Source organism: Zalophus californianus, chromosome 12 (genome assembly GCF_009762305.2).
Source record: "Zalophus californianus isolate mZalCal1 chromosome 12, mZalCal1.pri.v2, whole genome shotgun sequence".
Lineage (NCBI taxonomy): Eukaryota > Metazoa > Chordata > Mammalia > Carnivora > Otariidae > Zalophus > Zalophus californianus.
Genome location: NC_045606.1, coordinates 18,025,527 through 18,044,035, shown reverse-complemented (window position 1 = coordinate 18,044,035; position 18,509 = coordinate 18,025,527). Strand labels below are relative to the sequence as shown.

General features: G+C 40.7%; 2 protein-coding genes and 1 long non-coding RNA gene across 4 annotated transcripts in view; 2 read left to right on the top strand and 1 right to left on the bottom strand.

The window, feature by feature from the left end:
• LOC113912046 overlaps positions 1-18,509 on the top strand; it is a 210,913-nt gene that overhangs the window by 145,379 nt on the left and 47,025 nt on the right. The window lies entirely within an intron of this gene.
• Positions 4,072-4,786, bottom strand: LOC113912044 (60S ribosomal protein L9-like). Its single transcript, XM_035723183.1, has one exon. The coding sequence runs from the start codon at positions 4,762-4,764 to the stop codon at positions 4,186-4,188; it is 579 nt and encodes a 192-aa protein (XP_035579076.1). The 5' UTR covers positions 4,765-4,786; the 3' UTR covers positions 4,072-4,185.
• Positions 9,180-10,602, top strand: LOC113912042 (ribosome biogenesis protein WDR12-like). The gene is given in 3 exon segments (XM_035723182.1): positions 9,180-9,627; positions 9,630-10,065; positions 10,067-10,602. Coding segments are annotated over 3 exon segments (1,260 nt in total). The 3' UTR covers positions 10,443-10,602.

The window sequence follows — 18,509 nt, the reverse complement described above, 5'->3', positions numbered from 1 at the left end:
ACCTCACACCCGTCAGAATGGCTAAAATTAACAAGTCAGGGAACGACAGATGTTGGCGGGGATGTGGAGAAAGGGGAACCCTCCTACACTGTTGGTGGAAATGCAAGCTGGTGCAACCACTCTGGAAAACAGTATGGAGGTTCCTCAAACAGTTGAAATTAGAGCTACCATTCGATCCAGCAATTGCACTACTGGGTATTTACCCCAAAGATACAAATGTAGGGACCCGAAGGGGTACGTGCACCCCAATGTTTATAGCAGCAATGTCCACAATAGCCAAACTGTGGAAAGAGCCAAGATGTCCATCGACAGATGAATGGATAAAGAAGAGGTGGTATATATACACAATGGAATATTATGCAGCCATCAAAAGGAATGAGATCTTGCCATTTGCAATGACGTGGATGGAACTGGAGGGTGTTATGCTGAGTGAAATAAGTCAGTCAGAGGAAGACATGTATCATATGACCTCACTGATATGAGGAATTCTTAATCTCAGGAACAAACTGAGTGTTACTGGAGTGGTTGGGGGTGGGAGGGATGGGGTGGATGGGTGACAGACATTGGGGAGGGTATGTGCTACGGTGAGCGCTGTGAATTGTGCAAGACTGTTGAATCACAGATCTGTACTTCTGAAACAAATAATGCAACATATTTTAAGAAAAAAGAAAAGAAGAAGATAGCAGGAGAGGAAGAATGAAGGGGAGTAAGTCAGAGGGGAAGACGAAGCAGGAGAGATGATGGACTCTGAAAAACAAACTGAGGGTTCTAGAGGGAAGGAGGGTAGGGGGATGGGTTAGCCTGGTGATGGGTATTAAAGAGGGCACATTCTGCATGGAGCACTGGGTGTTATGAACAAACAATCATGGAGCAGTACACCAAAAGAAATGATGTAATATATGGTGATTAACATAACAATAAAAAATTTAAAAAAATTAGTGGCTTTTCTACTTGTAGACTTCGGTTTTTGTTCTCTCAGACCTCTGATTGACTTCTGGGTGGGCAGAATAATTTGATAACTATTTAATGCTGTGTCAAGGTCCTCCTACTGTACCATCTTAAGTCCTCTCCCTCTTTCTTATGGTCCTAATAAGATTTCTTTTCTCTAGCTTACCTTATTGTAAGAATACAGTATATATATACATACAATATACCAAATGTGTTACTCAACTATTTGTGTTATTGGTAAGGTTTCTGGTTCACAATGAGCTATTAGTAGTTGAGTTTTGGAGACTGAAGTGTTGTATGCAGATCTTCAGCTGCACAGTAAGTTATTATCCCTAACCCCTATATTGTTCAAGGGTCAACTGAAATTGATTTTACTATTTTTATTTTTTAATCTTCATACTAGTTTTGTAAATGATTGATCTACTTTTACTATATGTCTGCTTTTACCAATGAGCTTTTATTTCATTTCATAATTTTCTTCTAGTTATATCCTTTTCTTTTCCACTTAAAGAAATTCCTTGACAATTTGTTGTGAGGCTAGTTTAGTGGTGAAAAACTCTTTTCACTTTTATTTGTCTGGGAGACTCTTTTCTCCTTCAATTCTGAATGATAACCTTGCCAGGTAGAGTATTCTTGGTTTTAGGTTTTTCCCTTTTAGCACTTGGAATATATCATGCCACCCTCTTTGGCATATAAAGTTTCTGCTGAAAATTCAGTTGACTTATGGGATTTTCCCTGTGTGTAACTAGTTGCTTTTATTTTGATGCTTTTTAAGATTCTCTATTTTTAATTTCTGTCATTTAATTATTATGTGTCTTGGGTTCATCTTGGTGTTCTCTGTACTTCCTGGACTTTGATGTCTATTTCCTTTCACAGGTTAGGGAGGTCTTTAGCTATTTCTTCAAATTTTTTTTACCATTTTCTCCTTCTGAGACCCGTACAATGTGAATTAACATTACTCTTGATGTTGTCTCAGAAGTCCCTTCACCAATCTCATTAAAAAAATTTTTTTTTATTGCTGTTCAGTTTGAATGCTTTCCATTACCCTGTCTTCCAGATTACTGATCTGTTCTTCTGCATCCTCTAATCTGCTGTTGAATTTCTCTAGTGTATTTTTCATTTCAGTTATTTTTAATTTAAATTCAATTATCCAACATATCATTAGTTTTGGATGTAGTGTTTGGGAATTCATCAGTTGCATATAACACCCAGTGCTCATTACAAACATGCCCTCCTAATGCCCATTACCCAATTACCCCATCCCCCCACCCACCTCCCCTCCAGCAACCCTGTTTGTTTCCTATAATTAAGAGTCTCTCATGGTTTTTCTTTCTCTCTGATGATTTCCCATTCAGTTTTCCTTCCCTTCCCCTATGATTCTCTGCACACTGTTTCTTATATTCCACATATAAGTGAAACCATATGATAATTGTCTTTCTGTGATTGACTTATTTCGCTCAGCATAGTACCCTCCAGTTCCATCCACGTCAATGTAAATGGTAAGTATTCATCCTTTCTGATGGCTGAATAATATTCCATTGTGTGTGTGTGTGTGTGTGTGTGTGTGTGTGTGTGTGTGTGTGTGTATAGAGAGAGATATAGATATATATACACACCACATCTTCTTTATGCATTCATCTGTCAGTGGACATCTAGGGTCTTTCCACAGTTTGGCTATTGTGGACTTTGCTGCTATGAACACTGAGGTGCAGGTGCCCCCTCGGATCATTACATTTGTATCTCTGGGGTAAATACCTAGTAGGCAGTTGGTAGGTCATAGGGTAGCCCTATTATTAACTTCTTGAGGAACCACCATACTGTTTTCCAGAGTGACTGAACCAGCTTGCATTCCCAGCAACAGTGTAAGAGGGTTCCCTTTTCTCTGCATCCTTGTCAACATTTGTCATTTCCTGACTTGTCAATTTTAGTCATTCTGACTGGTGTAAGGTGGTATCTCATTTTTATTTATATTTTCCTGATGGCAAGTGATGTGGAGCACTTTTTCAGGTGTCTGATGGCCATTTGTAAATCTTCTTTGGAGAAGTGTCTGTTCATGTCTTCTGCCCACTTTTGACTGGATTATTATTTTTTGGGGTGTGGAGTTTGATAAGTTTTTTATAGATCTTGCACACTAGCCCTTTATCTGATATGTCATTTGCAAATAACTTCTCCCATTCTGTAGGTTGCCTTTTGGTTTTGTTGACTATTTCCTTTGCCGTGGAGAAGATTTTTATCTTGATGAAGTCCCAAAAGTTCATTTTTGCTTTTGTTTCCCTTGCCTTTGGAGATGTGTCTAGCAAGAAGTTGCTGAGGTTGAGGTCGAAGAAGACACTGCCTGTGTTCTCTAGGATTTTGATGGATTCCTATCTCACATTTAGGTCTTTCATCCATTTTCAGTTTATCTTTGTGTATGGTGTAGGAAAATGGTCCAGTTTCATCCTTCTCCATGTGGCTGTCCAGTTTTCCCAACACCATTTGTTGAAAAGACCAGTCTTTATCCATTGGATATTACTTCCTGCTTTGTCAAAGATAAGTGGACCATAGAGTTGAGGGTCCATTACTGGGTTCTCTATTCTGTTCCATTGATCTATGTGTCTTTTTTTTTTTTTTAAGATTTTATTTATTTGACAGAGAGAGACACAGCAAGAGAGGGAACACAAGCAGGGGGAGTGGGAGAGGGAGAAGCAGGCTTCCTGCTCAGCAGGGAGCCCAATGCGGGGCTCAATCCCAGGACCCGGGTTCATGACCTGAGCTGAAGGCAGACGCTTAATGACTGAGCCACCCAGGAGCCCCGTGTGTGTTTTTGTGCCAGTACCATACTGTCTTGATGATTACAGCTTTGTAATATAGCTCGAAGTCTGGCATTGTGATGCCACCAGCTTTGGTTTTCTTGTTCCACATTCCTGTGCTATTTGGGGTCTTCTCTGGTTCTATGCAAATTTTAGGATTGTTTTTTCCAGCTCTGTGAAAAATGTTGATGGCATTTTGATAGGGATTGCATTGAAAGTGTATTTTGCTCTGGGTAGCATAGGTATTTTAACAGTGTTCTTCCAATCCATGTGTATGGAATTTTTTTTCCATTTCTTTGTGTCTTTCTCAATTTCATTCATAAGTGTTCTGTAGTTTTTTTTTTTTTTTTGCCCAAATCAGTATAGCTTTTATTGCATATTTAAAATATCACAAGTCTGAAAAATCATCCGGCATCTTTTGCTGTTTCTGTAGATGACAACTCAGATCTTATTCATCAGCCTGCTGAACTGTTCCTTTTTCAGAAACATAGATACCATCCAAAAATTTTCTGATATCCTTGTTTTTAATGGTTGTGGCTTGCTGAATCAAAGCAGCTGAGTTTGATACAAGTTCAATGTCATTTCCTTCAAGAATTAACTCATCTTTTTGGGCTTGAGGTACAGAACAAGCAACACCTGGCCCCATCCGAACCCTGCGGATGTATTTCTCACCCAAGAAATTTCGGATTTCAACAAGAGAACCATTCTCCTGAATAACAACGTTGATGGGGAAGTGAGCATACACAGACTTCATCTTGTAATGGAAGCTCAGTGTAACGCCCTTGATCATGTTCTGTACATGACTACAGATAGTGCGAACAGTAGCCAGCTCTTTTCTATTTCCCCACCATTTGTCAACTCGGAGCCTCTTCTTTTTCTTTCCAAGAAGACTGAGTTCTACATTGATGTGATTGAAGTCCCTTCGCAGGGTTCCTCTGGGTCCCTTCACAATAACTGTGCGTCCCTTCAGAGTGATGTCGACATTTTCTGGAATGTCGACAGTCTGATTGCTGAGAATGGTCTTCATTCTCGCAGGAGATGCGGCAAAGAGCAAGTGTTCTATAGTTTTTAGAATATAGATCCTTTACCTCTTTGGTTGGGTTTATTCCTAGGTATTTTATGGTTTTTGGTGCAATTGCAAATGGGATGAATTCCTTAATTTCTCTTTCTTCTGTCTCATTGTTAATGTATAGAAATTCAACTGATTTCTGTGCATTTGATTTTATATCCTGCCATGTTGCTGAATTCCTGTATGTGTTCTAGCAATTTTGGGGTGGAATCTTTTTTTCCACATAAGTATCATGTCATCTGCAGAGTGAGAGTTTGACTTCTTTGCCAATCTGAATGCCTTGTATTTCCTTTTGTTGTCTGATTGCTGAGGCTATGACATCTAGTACTGTGTTGAACAACAGTGATGAGAGTGGGCATCCCTGTTGTGTTACTGACCTTAGGGGAAAGCTTTCAGTTTTTCCCCATTGAGAATGATATTCACTGTGGGATTTTCATATATGGCTTTTATGAGATTGAGGTATGTTCCCTCTATCTCTACACCATGGAGAGTTTTAATCAAGAAAGGATGCTGTATTTTGTCAGATGCTTTCTTTCTGCATCAATTGAGAGGATCATGTAGTTTTCATATAGTTTTTCTCCTTTCTTTTATTAACGTGATGGATCATGTGATTGATCTGTGAATGTTGAACTACCCTTGCAGCCCAGGAATAAATCCCACTTGGTTGTGGTGAATAAACTTTTAAATGTACTATTGGATCCCATTGGCTGGTATCTTGGTGAGAATTTTGGCATCCATGTTCATCAGGGATGTTGGTCTGTAATTCTCCTTTTCCGTGGGGTCTTTGTCTAGTTTGGGATCAAGGTAATGCTGGCCTTATAGAAAGAGTTTGGAAGTTTTCCTTCCATTTCTATTTTTTGAAACAGTTTCAGAAGAATAGGTATTATTTCTTCTTTAAATGTTTGGTAGAAATCCCCTGGGAAGCCATCTGGCCCTGGAGGAGTCTTGTTTGTTGGGAGATTTTTGATTATTGCTTCAGTTTCCTGACTGATTATGAGTCTGTTCGGTTTTTCTATTTTTTCCTGTTTCATTTAGTTTTGGTAGTTTATAAGTTTCCAGGAATGCATCATTTCTTCCAGATTGCTTAATTTCTTGGAATGTAGTTGCTTATAATATGTTCTTAAAATTGTATTTCCTTGGTCATGATCTCTCCTCTTTATTTTATTAATTTGGGTCCTTTCTCCTTTCTTTTTGACAAGTCTGGCAAGGAGTTTATTGATCTTATTCTTTCAAAGAACCAGCTTCTAGTTTCATTGATCTGTTTTACTGTTCTTTTGGTTTCTATTTCATTGACTTCTGCTCTAATCTCTATAATTTCTCTTCTCCTGCTTGGTTTAGGCTTTATTTGCATTCTTTCTCAGCTCCTTTAGGTGTAAGGTTAGCTTGTGTATTTGAGACTTTTCTAATTTTTTGAGAAAGACCTGTATTGCTATGTACTTCCCTATTAGGACCGTCTTTGCTGTATCCCAAAGGTTTTGAACAGTTGTGTTTTCATTTTCATTTGTTTCCATGAATTTTAAAAAATTCTTTAATTTCCTGGTTGACCCGTTCATTCTTTGGTAGGATGCTCTTTAACTTCTAAGGGTTTGGGGGGCGCCTGGGTGGCTCAGTCGTTAAGTGTCTGCCTTCAGCTCAGGGCATGATCCCAGGGTCCTGGGATTGAGCCCTGCATTGGGCTCCCTGCTTTGCAGGGAGCCTGCTTCTCCCTCTCCCTCTCACCCTGCTTGTGTTCCCTCTCTCGCTTTGTCTCTCTCTGTCAAGTAAATAAATAAAATCTTTAGAAAAAAAAAACCCTAAGGGTTTGAGTTTCTTCCAAATTTCCTCCTGTGTTTGACTTCAAGTTTCAAAAACATTGTGGTCTGAAAATATTCAGGGAATATTCTCAGTCTTTTGGTACCTGTTAAGACCTGATTTGTGACACAATATGTGATCTGGAGAAAGTTCCATGTGCACTTGAGAAGAATATGTATTCTGTTGCTTTAGGATGGAATTCTCTGTATATATCTGTGAAGTCTGTCTGGTCCACTGTGTCATTCAAAGCCCTCATTTCCTTGTTGATCTTCTGTTTAGATATCTGTCCATTGCTATGAGTGGGGTGTTGAAGTTCCCTACTATTATTATACTATTATCAATGTGTTTCTTTAATTTGGTTGTTAATTGATTGATATAATTGGTTGCTCCCAAATTAAGAGCATAAGTATTTATAATTGTTAGATCTTCTTGTAGGATAGACCCTTTAAGTGTGATAAAGTGTCCCTCTTCATCCCTTACTACATTCTTGGTTTAAAATCTAATTTGTCTGATATGAGAGTTGTTTCCCCAGCTTTCTTTTGAGGTCCATTAGCATGATAAATGGTTCTCCACCTCCTCACTTTCAGTCTGGAGGTGTCTTTAGGTCTAAAGTGAGTCTCTTGTAGACAGCATATGGATGGGTCTTGCTTTTGTATCCAGTGTGATACCGTGTCTTTTGATTGGAGCATTTAGCCCATTTACATTCAGAGTAACTATTGACAGATATGAATTTAGTGTCATTGTATTACCTGTAAAGTCCTTGTTTCTGTAGATTGTTTCTTTCTGGCCTATGTTACTTTTGGGCTCTCTCTTTGCTTACAGGATCCCCTTTAAAATTTCTTGCAGGGCTGGTTTAGTGATTATGAATTATTTTAGTTTCTGTCTGTCCTGGAAACTCTTTATCTCTCCTTCCATTCTGAATGACAGCCTTTCTGGATAAAGTATTCTTGGCTGCATGTTTTTCTCATTTAATACCTGAATATATCATGCCAGCCCTTTCTGGCCTGCCAGGTCTCTGTGGATAGGTCTGCTGCCAGTCTAATGTTTCTACCATTGTAGGTTAAGGAGCTCTTGCCTTGAGCTGCCTTCAGGATTTTCTCTTTATCTCTGAAATTTACAAGTTTCACTATTAAATGTCAGGGTGTTGATCTATTTTTATTGATTTGGGGGGGCGTTCTCTTTACCTCTTGGACTTGAATGCCTGTTTCCTTCCCCAGATTAGGGAAGTTTTCAGCTATGATTTGCTCAAATATACCTTCTGTCCCTATTTCTCTTTCTTTTTCCTCTGGGTTTTCCCCAATAATTCTAATACCATTTTGCTTTATGGTTTCACTGATTTCTTGAAGCCTCCCCTAATGGTCCATTAGTTGTTTTTCTCTCTTTTCCTCAGCTTCCTTCCTTTCCTTCATCTTGTCTTTTATGTCACTGACTCTCTCTTCTGCCTCATTTACCCTACCCTCCCCTAATGGTCCATTAGTTGTTTTTCTCTCTTTTCCTCAGCTTCCTTCCTTTCCTTCATCTTGTCTTTTATGTCACTGACTCTCTCTTCTGCCTCATTTACCCTAGCTTTTAGAGCATCCATTTTAGACTGCCATCTCAGTTAAAGCATTTTCAATTTCGGCCTGATTAGATTTTATTTCTGCTCTAAGAGATTCTGTAGTGTCTTTTACGTTTTTTCAAGCCCAGCTAGTACATTTATAATCATTATACTGAATTCTAGCTTTGACATTTTACTTTATGTCCATATCGATTAGATCCGTGGCAGAGAGTATTACCTCTAGGTTTTTCTTTCTTTCCTTCCTTCCTTCCTTCTTTTTTTTTCTTTTCTTTTTTCTTTTCTTTTTTTTCTTTTCTTTTCTTTTCTTTTCCCTCCCTCCCTCCCTTCCTTCCAGATTGTATTTATTTATTTGAGAGAGAGAGAGAGCATGAGCAGGGGAAGGAGAAGAGGGAGAGGGAGAAACAGACTCCCCACTGAGTGGAGAGCCTGATGCATGGCTTGATCCTAGGACACTTAACAGATTGAGCCATCCAGGCACCCCTTGTTCCTTCTTTTGTTGTGTATTCCTCCTTCTAGTCATTTTGCCCAGAGAAGAATGGATGAACGAGAGAACAAAAATAAAAAATATCAGCTATGACCCAAGTGAAATATGTACTAGACAAATCCAAAGAGGTCAGGAACCCAAAAAGAAAAGAAAAAGAAAAAAAAGGGAAAAAAGAGAATATAATTTCACAGGTGGACAAAACAGGGTGATCCACTTGGTCCTGTGTATTTTGGTCTGTTAGAAGACACTAAATCCCAAAATTGTAAGGAAAGCAAAACATATATATGTGTGTGTGTGTGTGTGTATACACACACAAAAATAAAATTGAATGGCGTGAAAGGAAGCCAAAAATGAAGAATATATCTATAAAATGTAAATGTAAAAATGAAAATTGAAGAAAGACTTTAAAACAAAGAGTTGATAAAAGAAGAAACTTGTTGAAAAGGGGGAAAAAAAAGGACTCTCACTTGGATCTAAAAGCTGAAGCTAGAGGCAGGAGCCCTCCAAAAGTCTCGACAAGTCTTGTGTGTACTCCTCGCCATGGCTCAGCTCCAGACACACTTCTTCACTGACAAGAAATATGCTGTAAATGATGTTCCCTTTTCAGTTCCTGCAGCCTTTGAAATTGCTGACCTTAGTGACATCATCAATAACTTGCTGGAGGCCAAAAATGAGTTCCACAAACATGTGGAGTTTGATTTCCTTATCAAGGGCCAGTTTCTGCGAACACCCTTGCTCAAACACATGGAACTGAAAAACATCCCATCAGAAGAGGTTGTGGAACTGGAATACGTGGAGAAGTACACTGCCCCTCAGCCAGAGAAATGTTTGTTCCATGATGACTGGATCAGTTCGGTCCAAGGGGCGGAGTGGATCTTGACTGATTCTTGGGATAATACTTCTCAGATTTGGTCCTTGGAAGGAAAGTCAATGATGACAATCGTGGGACATACAGATGTTGTCAGAGATGTGGCCTGGGTGAGAAAAGATGGTTTTCTTGCCTCCTACTGAGTGCCTCTGTGGATCAGACGATTTTCTTACGGGAGTGGAATGTGGAGAGAAACACAGTGGAAGCCCTGCGCTGCTGCAGAGGCCATGCTGGAAGTGTGGATTCTCGAGCTGTTGATAGCATGGGGACTAAATTGTGCAGTAACTCCTGGGATAAGATGCTAAAGATCTTGTCTACAGTTCCTACAGATGAAGAAGACGAAATGGAGGAATGTACAAGTGGACCGAGAGAGAAACAGGAAACAGAGCTGTTGGGACTAACAAGGACTCCCATAGTGACCCTCTCTGGCCACAAGGAAGCAATTTTCTTGGTTCTGTGGTCAGATGCTATAGAAATCCGCAGTGCGTCTTGGGACTGCACAATTAGGGTGTGGGATGTAGAGTCTGGCAGTCTTAAGTCAACTTTGACAGTAAATAAAGTTTTATTGTATCTTCTATTCTCCACTTTGTAAACATTTAGCATCTGGCAGCACAGATGGGCATATCAGACTGTGGGATCCCCAAACTAAAGATGGTACTTTGGTGTCACTGTCCCTAACCTCACATACAGGCTGGGTCACCTCATTAAAGTGGTTTCCTACCCATGAGCAGCAGCTGATTTCAGGTTCTTTAGATAACCTTGTCAAACTGGGGGATTCAAGAAGTTGTAAGTCTCCTCTCTCTGATCTGGCTGCTCATGGAGACGGAGTTCTGAATGTAGACTGGACAGACGCAGGGTTACTTCTGAGCGGAGGAGCAGACAATAAATTGTATTCCTACAGATATTCACCTACTACTTCTCATGTGGGGGCATGAAAGTGACTGATAAATTTGACTACAGAGATTGTTTCTGTAAATGAAATTGATAAAAAATCTTCAGATTACATCAGTGACGGTTCAGAAAGCAGCCTCTTTAAGTTTATATGTTTTCAACCATGATAATAGCCATCACTATTTCTTTATTTTGTATTTATTATACAATAGTTTGTGTTATTAAAATATAAAATGGGGGGGTGCCTGGGTGGCTCAGTCATTAAGCGTCTGCCTTCTGTTCAGGTCATGATCCCAGGGTCCTGGGATCGAGCCCCTCCTCGGGCTCCCTGCTCTGTGGGAAGCCTGCTTCTCCCTCTCCCACTCCCCCTGCTTGTGTTCCCTCTGTTGCTGTGTCTCTCTCTGTCAAATAAATAGATAAAATCTTTAAAAAAATATATAAAATGTGATCTACCTTCTCTGCCATATGCAAACTCTTGAAACTGAGTTTTTTTTCTTTTTATAGGTATTAGTTTGAATTAAGATTTGTGTTTGAAATACTGTAAAAGCACATATTAAAAATATAGTAATTGTCCAGATTTTTATTTCTGATGGGGAAACTTAAGTTTTCCTGTTAGCTGTTTTAAAAAAGTATCTTAAGGAAACTAATAAATTCTAATAGAGAAAAAATTAGAAATACAATTTGCTTTGGATAAAATAAGTGATGTCTAACTATAATAAGACTTTGTGGGTATTCAGAACATTAAAACATGTAGATGTTTTAAGAGTTTGTTGAAATATTTTAAGTGGAGTACTTTGTATTAAAGATACATTACAATCCTTTAGAATTTGCATACAGATTTCATGGTAACCAGGAATCTTTCTCCCCAACCTATCTGTATATAGAATAGAATCTTTAGACAAAACCTTTCAGTCAGTATTAGATAATAAATATTCTATAAATTAAAAAAGAAAAAGAAAATTTTAAACTGAAAGACTAAAGGCACATCAAAAAAACCTCTACTTCTATATATTATTTTCCCTTAGTGCAGGAGTTTTTTGGTTTTGAGTGATCTATAAACTTGGTATTTGAGGATCCTGCTGGTCTTCTGAGGGAGTGGCCTGTTGCACTGATTCTCAGGTGTCTTTGCCTGGGCAGAGTTGTACCGCCTTTTGCCAGGGGAGTGGGTTCAGTATAAGCTGCTTTGGGTTGTTCTATGTGGTTTTTGTTCCCTGAAGGCTTTATAAGCGGCTTTAGAGGGTGGGAAAAAAAGTAAAAAATAGCAGCGCCCCTATCTCCAGCCCTGGAGCTGAAGGATCGCAGCCCCCACCCTTCAGTGCACCCTCAGGGAAAGGGAGTCCAACCCTTTTGTGTTCGCCAAACTTCTTAGACTCCTGTGATGCACACCTGCACAAGTCCTTCCAGGGGTGGGAGGGCTGTCTCACTGTGGCTCCGCTCCTCCCTGGGCCCCTGTTCTGTCAGGGCAGCGTCTACCTGATCCTGCTACTTCCCATGCGGCTCCTCCTGGGGGCAGCGTTTGCCTGATCCTGTGCCTTCCCATGCTGCTCCTCCTGGGGGAAGGAGCTGGAACTCTCAGCAGTCGTCACTCGCTGGGTGCCTGCTTGGAGAGCAGTTGCCCGATTGTGCCATGGTTCACAGTTTATGGCAACACCTAGCTGAGAGGCCACTCCAGTGCTCACTAATTATAGCTGGCTTCCCTGCTCCAAAGCTTGTGAACTCTGCTGCACTTAGGCACCCCCATTCTTTCTGTGACCCCAGGGATCCTGAGACCACACTGTCCCACCTAGGATTCTGCCCTCCTTCACCACCTGAGCACCCTTCAGGCAGGGATATCTCTCATGGAGCAGACTTCTAAAAGTTCCAATTTGGCACTTCACTGCTTTATCACTCTCCAGTAGCCGCTTATGGAGGCTCCCTCCCCCTGAGGTTTATCTTCTGATATATCCCCTCAGATTCATATATCTGCACCTCCTACCTTGCAAAAAGTGGTTGCTTTTCTATTTGTAGACTTGCAGCAATTGTTTTCTTAGATCTCAGGTTGAATTTACAGGAGTCCAGAATGATTTGATAGACATCTACCTGAATTCAGGAACCAGATGAAACACGGGTCCCCTACTCTTACACCATCTTCCTCTGAGAGCTAGAAAGCATCTTTCTCATTTCAGTTATTGTATTCTTCAACTCTGTTGTGTATGTGTGTATATGTGTGTGTGTGTGTGTGTGTGTGTGTGTGTGTGTGTGTATGTGTGTATATATACATACTACCTTTCTGTTGAAGTTCTGAGTTCCTCTACTCTCTTCTCAAGTCTGGTGAGCATTCTTATGACCATTACTTTGAACTCTTTGTCAGGTTGATTGTTTATCTCTGTTCTGTTCTTTTTCTGGTTTTATTTTATTCTTTCATTTGGAGCATAATCCTTGGTCTCCTTATTTCATTTGACTTTCTCTGTTTTATAGATTTAAGCAAAACCTCTACCTCTTCCACTCTTAAAGGAGTGGCCTTGTGTAGGAACATCAGTTGTATAGACTGCATGTGCCTGTTAGTGCTGGCTGGCTGGTGCCAGTGCTGGTGCAGGTGCAGGCCAGGAGTCCTCAGACACTCTGCACTGGGGCCACCCTCTTGGGATGGCTTGAGTTGGAATGGGAAGGTGTTCCCAGGGTGCTGTGCACTTGGGGCTTCCCTGGCGGGAAGGCTGGAGCTGAAGTCAGCATGGGCTGAGGGTTTTCTGGGGTGCTCTTCATTGGGGCTACCTTAATAGATATCTGGAGTGGGCATAGGCCAGGGATTTTCATACAGGGGGAGGCACTCTGGTGGAATGGCTGGGGCTAGAGAAAGTGTGGACATGGGGGCCCCTTTTGGGGTATTGTTGGAGCTTGTGTGGGTTAGGGTCTGGGCTCATTGAGGTGGCAGGCCAGCTAGAGCATCCAGATCCTACTCTGGTCTGCTATCCAAGCAGAGGTGGAATGTAAACAGTGGTGCTTGCCAGCACTTCCGACCCGAGAGAGACTTCCAGCCTCACCATATAGCCCATGCTCTAGGATTAGTAAATGGGTTTCCTTCACGTGTAGGCTTGTTGCCCTTTTAACATCTGGTTTTTGTTGTTTGTTTTTTTACTGTGCCCCAGGGCAGGCAAATCTGCACATGGGCTCCTCAGTGCTATCCCCCCTCCTGCAGTTGGTAACATCAAGAGTGGGGTTCCTGTCATTACTATGTCTCTGTCTTTCCTGATGTTCTCTATGTGATCCCTCTATCCTTTGTTGTGCAGAAGCTGTTCAATCAGCCCTCGGTTCTTCTTTAGGAAGTATAGCTCTATGTGTAGGTATAGATTCTATATGTAGGAGGTTCTTCCTACTCTACCATCTTGAATCCCTCCCCTGAAAAAAAGGTTTTTACTAAATCGCTTAAGGGCAAAATTTTGCCTGAGCTGATGTGAACCTATTTGGCAGAAATACTTGATATGAAATTGTTATCTTATTTAGCTCACTTTAAAAAATATTTGTGCATTTTGCTACAGGAATATTAATGTGTTTGATTAGTGGACAGCCCCAGACCCTGCTAGGGGTGTTATGTAATTTATAATGTATGGGTCATACGTTTTAAAAATGAAAAATTTTGAACTCTAAAAACATTGGTCCTTAAAAATTTCAGGTAAGGGATTGTGACCTATTACTCTCTTTAAAACATAGCAGCTGGAATGAATACAAGACTTTGTGGTCAGTGTAACAACTCAAAGTAAAATCATGGTGATCAGCATGTTTGGATGTCAGCAAGTCATCCTAGAAACTCAAATTTTAGCCTCATGAGCAACGCAATAAAATGTGGCTTGAAAGATACAATTAGGTAAATTTATAGGGCTTTCTGGGAGATGCTTTCAGGGGAGTCCCACGGTGTTGGCCATTTCCTGATGGATGGTTTCTGGTAAATGAGGACTTTTGGTAGTAAGCAACAGAAGTCTATGTGAACTAGCTCAAGCCAAAGGATTCTCAAGGAACACAAGGTGAAGGGGCAGCTGGCTCTTAGAGATGTTATGGAACCAGGAATTAAAGCCCCATGGAAATTTAAGGGTTCCCCCACTCTTTTTTTTTTTTTCCTGCTTCTCTGCAAGTCTACTTTATCCATCTCTCTGGTTAAAGAGAAGTTTTCTTTACTTTCCAATCTGCTTGGCAGAAAATGACTATTGCCAACAGCTCCTGTTTTGTATCTCCTCCATTTACCAGCACAGCCTGATTGGGGCTCAGTGTCTCAGTTTAAATTCCAAATTCCTCAGGAGGGGTCATTGTCTGGTCCAATAGGCTAAGAGGGTGTTGTGGTTTAGAGGGACAGGGGTCCTTTGTCCAAACATGGGTCCTCTCTCAATAACTGTGTGGATGAAGAGGAGACGGGCAACTCCTGGTAAAGTGTGTCAAGGTTGGAAAATGGAAGGTAGGGCAGATGCTGCCCTCTGCAAAAAAAAAAAAAAAAAAAAAATACACACACACACACACACACACACACACACACACACGAACTTGGGCTGCTATAACAAATACCATAGCCTGGGTGGCTTAAACAACAAGTATTTTTTTTCCTCACAGTTCTGGAAACTGAAGGTGGCATCATGGTTGAGTTCTGGTACAAGCCTTCTTCTTGGCTTATACACAGCTTCCTTCTCACTGTGTCTTCACATGGTGGTGAGAGATCCTTTTGTTTCCTCTACTTAAAGGGAATTAATCCCATCATGAGAGCCCCACCATCATGACCTCATCTAACTCTAATAACCTCCCAAAAGCCCCATCTCCAAATACCATCATATTACACAGTGGGTTGGGCTTCACCATATGAATTTTTGGGTATACAGACATTCAGTCCATAGTGTGTGTGTACATATATAAAGCATCTACCCAAAAAACATGGCAAGGATAGTTATTTACTTTTGGATCCATGTAGTCCTCTTTGAAGCCCAGAAATGTACAAAGTGACTGGGCAGGTAGGTCAGGTTACAAGAAGAGAAAACTCTGATTCTATGCCTTGAAACAAAACAGGCCACACATTCACCTTCACAGCTATGTCTGCACCAAGCTGAAAACAGTGGTTTAAAAAAAGGCAAGGTGTGGGGCATCTGGGTTGACACAGTCGGTTAAGCATTTGACTCTTGGTTTCCGCTCAGGTCATGATCTCAGGGTTGTAAGATCGAGCCCCACATTGGGCTCCATGCTCAGTTTGGAGTCTGCTTGAGATTCTCTCTCCCTCTGCCCCTCCTCCACTCTAAAATAAATTAATCTTTAAAAAATTAAAGGCAAGGTGAGAATCTGATCATTTCAGCAAAATTCTATCTGATTATTGTTGGGGTAGGAGTAGAGTGTGAGAAGGCATAAGAAGGATGAGTGGCCTGCAGCTCTGGAGAAAACAGACAGTTGAATTCTGTTTCATACCCTCAATGCCGAAATTGTGCCTACTTTCCTTCCATGGTCCTGTGTCTGAGCATCTGAACCAAGGGCTGGTTCCCAGGTGATCCAAGATCCTTCCTTGACCATCCACCTCCACAAAACTGTGGCTCTGCCTCATTCCTCCTGCTGAGAGACCAAGTCAAGAGAAACTCAGTCTCAGGGAGACAGTAGGAATTATAGTCATTGTTGGTTTTTTTTGGCATTTGAGCTAATGTGGAATCCTTTTCAGCTCTCTCAGGTCCATTGTCTGACCATCTGGGCTGGGTTACAGAGGAGGGAGGTAGGGAGGGACCAGCAACACCGTGTGTCTGCAGACAGAAGGCCACCAGCTGTGGCCTTCCTGATGCAGCTCTTGGTTAGATTCCCTAGGGAATAAAATGACACTCCCCCGCCATCGCCATGCCACTGAGACATAACTAACTCCAGCCTAAGGTATCACACTTAAGATGTATGCAATCAGCATGCAGTTATTCAAGAGTTGTCTTTGCAGTTTTGGTACCATCAGGTCTTGGTGGAAAAAGCTGTGGCTGGGAATTTAAGATGCCTGGGTTTTAGTTATGGTTCTGCCACTGTGAGTACTTGGGCAAACTGCTCACTCTTCCTGACTTGCAGTTTTCTTGCCTGTAAAATGAGAGTTGTATTCAATGACCTCTGTGATTGTTTCAGCTCTGATTTGATTTTGAGCTTCATGATAGAGCACTCCAGACCTTTATTAGAAAGTGTGTATCTGGAAAAGGTGAAACTCAGAATAGCCAGTTGTATTAGTTTGCTAGGGCTACCATAACAAAATAACACCCACTGGCTGTCTTAAACAATAGAAATTTGCTGTCCTATAGTTGGAGTCTAGAAGTCCCAGATCAAGCTGATTGCAGGTTTGGTTCCTCCCAAGGGCTTTGAAGGAAAATCTGTTCCCAGACTCTCTTCTAGCTTCTGGTCGTTTACTAGCAATCTTTGGCCTTTTTTGGCTTGCAGATGTATTACCCAGATCTCTGCTTTCATCATTACATAGCATTTTTCCTGTGTGCCTATTTGTCTTTGTGTTTAAATCCCCCCCTTTTTTTATAAAGATACTAGTCATATTGGATTAGGGTCCACCCTGATGATCTTGCTTTAACTTTGTTATCTCTGTAAAGACCTTATTTCCAAAGAGGGTCACATTTTGAGGTACTGGGAGTTAGTGCTTCAACATATCTTTTTTGAAGGAAACATTTCAACCAGCACATAACACCAGTTGTAATGCTTGGTTAATATCTGCATGGAAGAGGTAAAGAAAAGGAATAAATAAATAAATTTGAATTATTTTCAATTAGGTGATACCTTTCTTTTATATTTATGGGATACTTGGAGTGGAGTTTATTAGGCGTTACCGGGTTTAAGATGTAGTGTCCCTTCAGTTAGTTCTCAGGAAACAATATGGTCCTCTTTGTGTCTCCAGTTCCAATTGTGTTAATTCTTACTCCATTCCCCTACATTCTTCCTACTTGGATCTTGGAAAATAAAAATCTATTGTTTATTCTCTAGTTCACTGTCCAGAGTAAAAATGTAGCCGTCATCATCACTGAATCATCACTTCTGCTTTCACAGGCTCTTTCCTTCCTCACTTTCCCAGGGATTTGGAAATTTCGGGATTAGAAGGGACCAAAGAGATTTTCTGAGCCCATATGTGGCTTGAGTCTCCTTGAAAGGCCTACATTTTTAGACCATCTCTAAGGTGACCATCTCTACTTCTGAGGCATATGATTGATTGATGACTTCTTTTATCAAGTTAAAATCCATTTCCCCATTCTATCACCAGTGAGCTCTTTAGAGCATGACAGAGCAAAGCCATTTCATCTTCCATGGGAAGCCCTTGGAAGCAACACCAGCTAACTCATTTTTAGACTCATATTAACACTTGAGAGACTGATTTCTCTGGTTCCAGTACTTATTTAATCTGTCAACTTCAAGCTGGTACAGCCACTCTGGAAAACAGTATGGAGGTTCCTAAAGACGTTAAAAATAGAGCTACCCTATGACCCAGTAATTGCACTATTAGGTATTTACCCCAAAGATACAGATGTAGTGAAAAGAAGGGGCACATCCACCCCAATGTTCATAGCAGCAATGTCCACAATAGCCAAACTGTGGAAGGGGCCAAGATGCCCTTACACAGATGAATGAATAAAGAAGATGTGGTTCATATATACAATGGAATATTAACTCAGCCATCAGAAAGGATGAACACCTACCATTTACATCGATATGGATGGAACTGGAGGGGATTATGCTAAGTGACATAAGTCAAGCAGAGAAAGACAATTATACTGTTTCACCCATATGTGGAACATAGGGAATAGTGTGGAGGACCATAGGGGAAGGGAGGGAAAACTGAACAGGAAGAAATCAGAGAAGGAAACAAACCATGAGAAACTCTGCACTCTGGGAAACAAATTGTTACAGAAGGGAGGAGGTGAGGGGATGGGGTAACTGGGTGATGGGTATTAAGGAGGGCAAGTGTGGTGATGAGCACTGGGTGTTATATGCAACTAATGAATCACTGAACACTACATCAAAAACTAACGATGTACTATATGTTAGCTAATTGAACGTAATAAAATAAAATACACAATCAAAAATATATAAATAAAAATAAAATACACAATTTCTAATATAAAAAAACCTGTCAACTTCAAGGTCTGCAACTA

Coding starts and splice junctions, on each gene's coding strand:
- LOC113912044 (XM_035723183.1), bottom strand. CDS start 4,764: ATGAAGACCATTCTCAGCAATCAGACTGTCGACATTCCAGAAAATGTC.